Here is a 5,793-nt window from a genome sequence, read left to right on the forward strand (position 1 = left end):
AAATTTTTTTAGTTAAGCTTAGGCTTAATTATTGGGTCAATGGCTCGTAAATGGAAGCTAGAGTTAGCTAGTCCACATGGGCACGTACCTTACCTGTCACTATCATGTATTAACAATTAACCAAAATTTCTTAAATATAATTGGCTACCAAATGCTGAATTTTTGTTCTCCCTAAGTCTTAGGTAAGCAAAATTTATTTCATATTGTAAGTAGAATCTCACTCTTCCAACCATATTTTTTTTCCCGATCGGCAACTTCCAACCCTATTCCTACTCCCATTAATTCGCCAAACAAACCTTTTTCGAGGGAGAGTTTGCCTTTATTTTTTTCTATTTTGACTTTTTTTTATATATTTTCTGAATTTTCATTAATTGGACATTAAATTTTTACGAATTATTTATTCGTCAATTTCTATAATGGGTAAGTAGTATCCAACTGTTTGCAATAAGATAACCAAAAGCAACGACAAAACAATCATATACACAGCACAATCCACCTAGAAATAAAGCAATTAATAGAACCTGCCAATGAAATGATTAATTTCACCTAATTAATAAATCACATCCATTACTAAATTATTTTCTGTTATTCACAACAATATAGTACTGATCATCTTATCTAACTCTTCTTAATAGCTCATCTCTCAGGTCTCACCGGCCCCGACGACCGGAGCCGATCGAGAAATCTCGTCTATGTTTCTCTTCTCATGTGTGCGACTAATCAACGTCTATATGTGTATATAACAAGCAGAACAATTTTTATACAAACACAGAGCACATGGAGAGAGAAAGAGAGAAGAAATTAACAAAATAGTGTAGGAATGAATGGTTTCACCTAAATTGGCTGCTCTCGACATCCAGTTGGACATCCTCTTGGCCACAAGATTGGATCCGCCGCGACGATTTATCCCTAGAATCCCTACTAAGCATCCTCCGAAAAGAACTCAACCTCGAGCTCGAACTTGAGCCGCCACTATTGACAATCTTCGCGGAGGATGGTGTTTCTAGTTCCCCGCCATGTGACGTCCCTTCCGCATTTGTTAACTCCGAGTCCCCGCTTTCCAGTACTGGCGGAGCTGTGGGCAAAGCCCTGGCCCGCACTGCCTCACAGGACTGGGGCAGGTGGAAGGGCAGGTGGAAGGGCTCTGCCCCAGTTCGACAAATAGGGCATGTTGATTGGGAAGTAAGCCACTTATCGACGCAGTCCACGTGGAAAGTGTGCTTGCAATTTGGTAAAATTCTAACCATTTCACCATCCTCCAAAAAGCTCAAACAGACAGCGCACTCTGTCGTCCCACCACCTGACGTGTCATCACTGTGTCCCGTTTGTTTGAAGGCGAATATCGGTAGGGAGGCTATGACGGCCGGGTTAAGCCCGCTCGTGGGCGGCTCTGTGGCGGCCTGGGCCTGGGCAACCGCCAGCCGGAGCTGTAGCATGGTGGCTCTACGCCGTGCCTGGCGGCGGAGGACGAACCTCGCGTATAAATGAAGTACGGTCACAATCACCACCACCATGGATAACGAAACGACCGCGGTGAGCATGACTTTGCTGTTTAAGTTGTATTGGTTCCTCTTTGGAGGTGGGAAATCGTCCTCATCCATGGCGGCGGAGGAGGAGGAGGAGAGAGAGAGAGAGAGAGAGAGAGAGAGGGTTGCAAAAAATGGAGTAATGTATATATTTTATTTGTGTAACGGTCTCTTTCTTTGATTACGTGTGTGTGGGAGTACTTGTGGTGTAGGTGGGCTATTGGTCTTCCATGGAAAAATCCCCCACTCCAACAAACCACTAGCAATGACTCCAATGATTTTTTTTTTTAATTTTTATTTTATAACTCAGGTGTCTAAACCAGCTTTTGCACATCTTAATTAAAATTGGGGACTAATTTCATAGCTCATTTGCACGGTCACAATTGAAGCCAGAACAAAACTCCGTAAAAATTGGACTCAAAGGAGTTAATAGACCTTGATGGATTTCGAAACTGAAATCTTAAGTTTTAGGTTTCGACCGCTAGGTCAACCCTTGGGGTCGACTCTAATAGTAATTTTCAAGAAGAACACCATTGAATGTTGAATTAAACCTCCCTCAAATTGTTGTTTCTTTACCATGAGTTGTTATTAAGGTACGTAGTCGGAAGATGTATTTTTATTCTGTATTTAATAATTTGTAAATAAGATGCATGACGGGAGGATTTTAGGAGATAGTAGAGATATGAGGTGAAATCCGAGTGTTCGGTGAACAATAGCGAGGCTTAGGCTATCCGTCAGAGAGCGAGTATCCCACAGGACCTGGATCTTATGGTTCTAAACTTCTAATACCATGTTAAGAAAGATCGATGAATTGAATTGACAAGGAACTTGCTTTCATTGATGTGTATCATTGAATGTGTATAAACCATAACCCTAATATGCCTTTATATATGTTACTCCCTCCGTCCCGATTTTTTTGTCCAATCTTGGGTTTCCAACTTATTAAGGAAACCAAATCTAATCCATTAATTTGAAAATTTACATAATCTGAGCCATTGATTTTAAACATGGATAATCAATTTGAGACATGCATAAGTCAAAAAGTTGGACAAACAAATCAGAACAGAGGAAGTACAAGACTTGGTGACTAAAAAACTAACCAACTACATGAATAATATATAAAACCCTAATACACAAATTTAAGCACTGTTAGAATTAATTTACACAAAAATCAGTATGATATGGGGTAATTGTTTAAACTAAATATATTCAATTTGGACAGAAGAGATTAAAGTACTATATTGTTGAATTACTCGATAAGAGAAAAGAAATGCCAAAATTACGTTAATTAACATAGTGTGGCCGGATCAAAAAAAAAACATGGCGTGGCCCCTCATCAAGGCACAGGATGATCACGTGCAGTTGATTTCCAATAGTCTAAGCCCAAAGCTGTTTACCAGAACTGATTACATACTTAACATTTTTTTCAATGGAGACTAATTACATTCGACTTTCTGTGCATTTTTCCAAATTTCAAACGCCCATTTCATACTATTCCCAAAAGTCCATTTCATACTAGTCCCAAAAGTCCTGTTTAGCGATTGAGGGAGGACTGGGTCTTCTTCCGACAATTTTTTGATGGGTTTTTCTCTTTATGGTTAGAAGATTCGGGGGCAAATTTTTACGTCATATTACTCGTCTCAACGTGAGGAATCAAAAAACTATAAAAACATGGACAAGTTGAAAAAAATTTATCTAAGACAACAAAAAAGACCTTGAAATGGACTTTCTTTCTTTTTTTTTTGACTTTTTGGGTCTTTTTCATTCTCTTGTATGAACTTTTCTCAATTTTAGTGTATGGTTTCATATTTTTTCTACCCCTCTTGTCGAGACAAAAATATGATGTAAAAATTTGACCCGTGCCAAAAAATTAAGAGAAAACAACCAATAAGCCCATAATAAATTTGTTCAAAGAAACTATAGTTACTAGTATTAGAGCTTCCGCACCAAACTCTCTATAGTTTGGATCAATTAATTTATATCTTAAAAAGTCACTTTATTACTTTAGCTATCAACTTTTAAAATAACTACTGCATCAGACTCTTTACTTTCACTTTCCTCGCAATAAATAATCAAAACCCACCTCAATTAAATACTCTCCCTTGCCTTGGACAGAGAAACAAAAGCAGGAAAGGTATAAAAATGAGAGAGAGAGAGAGAGAGAGAGAGAGAGAGAGAGAGAGAGAGAGAGAGAGAGAGAGAGAGAGAGAGAGAGAGAGAGAGAGAGAGAGAGAGAGAATATAAAAATGAGAAGCGCGCAAGTGAACAATTGCTCGTCTGTCCAAACAAGCCGCTGTTGCAAAGTTAGAGTTTTTTCAAAGTAGAGAGGAAGGAAGAGAGATTGATGCAGGGGGTTTTGGGTGTTTTTTCTTCTTCTTCTTTTTGGCTCTTTAATTTAGTTTGAAGAGGGGAGTAAAGAGAGAGATGTGAATGCTCTTAGTTAGGGGGTTATAATTCACAAACTCTTTTCCCTATCCTAGCTACCGTATTCTTTTTGAATTATTATTATTAGTATTGTTATTTTCCCTCAAGCAAAAGAAATTTTAATTAATCTCAAAATGGAAACAAAGATTAAAAGGAATAATGGCAAGTAAGAGCTACCAGAGACCCACAAGGAGGCATTGGCAAGAAACCAACAAATAAAAAAGGATAGCACCAACATTTCCCTTGAATTGAATTTTCTTTTTTTCTATAATAAAGTTTCAAGAAAATTGTGGAAGGGAAAGAGCTTGACGTGCTTAAGCATACTTATGCTGAAAGTTATCTTCTCAATTATCAATTCATTCACAGAATTAAATCCGGGAGAGATAATTAAATGTGAACTTTGACAATATAATAATTCAAGACCGCGTTTGATTTGATCATATTAACTAACCTGGTAGTTTAAAAGAAATCCCTCAGTACGTAGCCCCGACAAATTAGATTGTACCGACGAATTAGAAAAAAAATACACATATCCCTGTTATTGCAGTCATGAAAATGATGTTCAATTGTCGGAGGTTTACTTTTTGCCTTTGGTTTTGCTTTTTCTAATCTCAACTTTTGACAAATATATCATCCCCACGCGTAATCGTGCGAAAGGGACTGTATGGATTAGTTGGAAGTGCGCGCAAGCTGATCCCGGACACCCTGTATTATCCAAAAAAAAAAAATTCATCACCCTGTGTATAATCTGAGTCCTTAAAAAGACATATTCTAAATGGGCAAACGTGTGACACTTAAATAGTTTTAGTCCTGAACCACTAACGTCCCTAACGGGGCTCAAACACTGACCTCCCACAAAAGAAAGACCAAAAAATACCATTAGGCTACAAGGTTTTTGGCAACCATCCTATTTCATTGTGTACAATTTAGACGTCTCGTAGCTCGTTAATCTTCAAATCTAGTCTCTGCGTTGCTTAAAGAAAAGGTTACATTATTTTACGGTACGAAAGTTTTATTTATATGTGGAGTTTCTTTTTGGCATTTCTTTTTTCAGCAGTGCTACAGTCACCGACCGGGGGTCGGTGATCGGCCACCGACCGCGTGTGGGGTCCACTCTGGGCCCCGCACGAATGATCCTAGCCGCTCAATAATTTTTTTTAAAAAAACTGAGTGGGCTACGTGAGAAATAAGCTCAATCCGATGTGTGTACGTGCTCGTTCCAAACTTTTATTTTTGAACGGCTCGGATCATTTGATTTTGGAACGGCTCGGATCGAGCACGTACACACATCGGATTGAGCTTATTTCTCACATGGCCCGCTCAGTTTTTTTTTTAAATTATTGAGCGGCTCGGATCATTTGTGCGGGGCCCAGAGTGGACCCCACACGGGGTCGGTGGCCGGTCATCGACCCTCCCGGTCGGTGACTGTAGTGTTTCTGTTCTTTTTTTTTTTTTAAAGAAGGATTTATATATTTTGGGAGGTGAGTTCAATTTGAAAAAAGAATTCTTACATTATTGAGCAGTGGGGGGAACGGTAAATGTTAAGCGGTACTAGGGAGTGTAGACTTTCTGTATCCACAAATACTTGCACACACAAATACAAAGTTGAATGATGTGCGAAAAGTGTGACAATTGTAGTAGGTTCACACCACGCGTAAAGAGGTATGTGTCTTGATTGAAAGTAGGACCGAATTAAAGAGTAGTTGTGCTTTAGTGTGTAACTAAGCAAAAAGTCTCATAAGTCTGTGGTACCAATAGCATTACTCCTGTGAATAAACGCCGAATGATGTATTATTGATTGTGACAAATATATAATCCTTAAATGCTTTTATATAGACTATAA

General features: G+C 38.6%; 1 protein-coding gene across 1 annotated transcript; it reads right to left on the reverse strand.

Moving 5' to 3' along the window:
- Nucleotides 1–497: 497 nt before the first annotated feature.
- On the reverse strand, nucleotides 498–1,671 carry LOC131321727 (RING-H2 finger protein ATL40-like). Its single transcript, XM_058352636.1, has one exon. The coding sequence runs from the start codon at nucleotides 1,599–1,601 to the stop codon at nucleotides 831–833; it is 771 nt and encodes a 256-aa protein (XP_058208619.1). The 5' UTR covers nucleotides 1,602–1,671; the 3' UTR covers nucleotides 498–830.
- Nucleotides 1,672–5,793: the final 4,122 nt, after the last annotated feature.

This window comes from Rhododendron vialii, chromosome 4a (assembly GCF_030253575.1).
Source record: "Rhododendron vialii isolate Sample 1 chromosome 4a, ASM3025357v1".
Classification (NCBI taxonomy): domain Eukaryota; kingdom Viridiplantae; phylum Streptophyta; class Magnoliopsida; order Ericales; family Ericaceae; genus Rhododendron; species Rhododendron vialii.

What these genes read in the sequence shown, in the direction of transcription:
- LOC131321727 (XM_058352636.1), bottom strand. Translation starts at nt 1,601, where the DNA reads ATGGATGAGGACGATTTCCCACCTCCAAAGAGGAACCAATACAACTTA.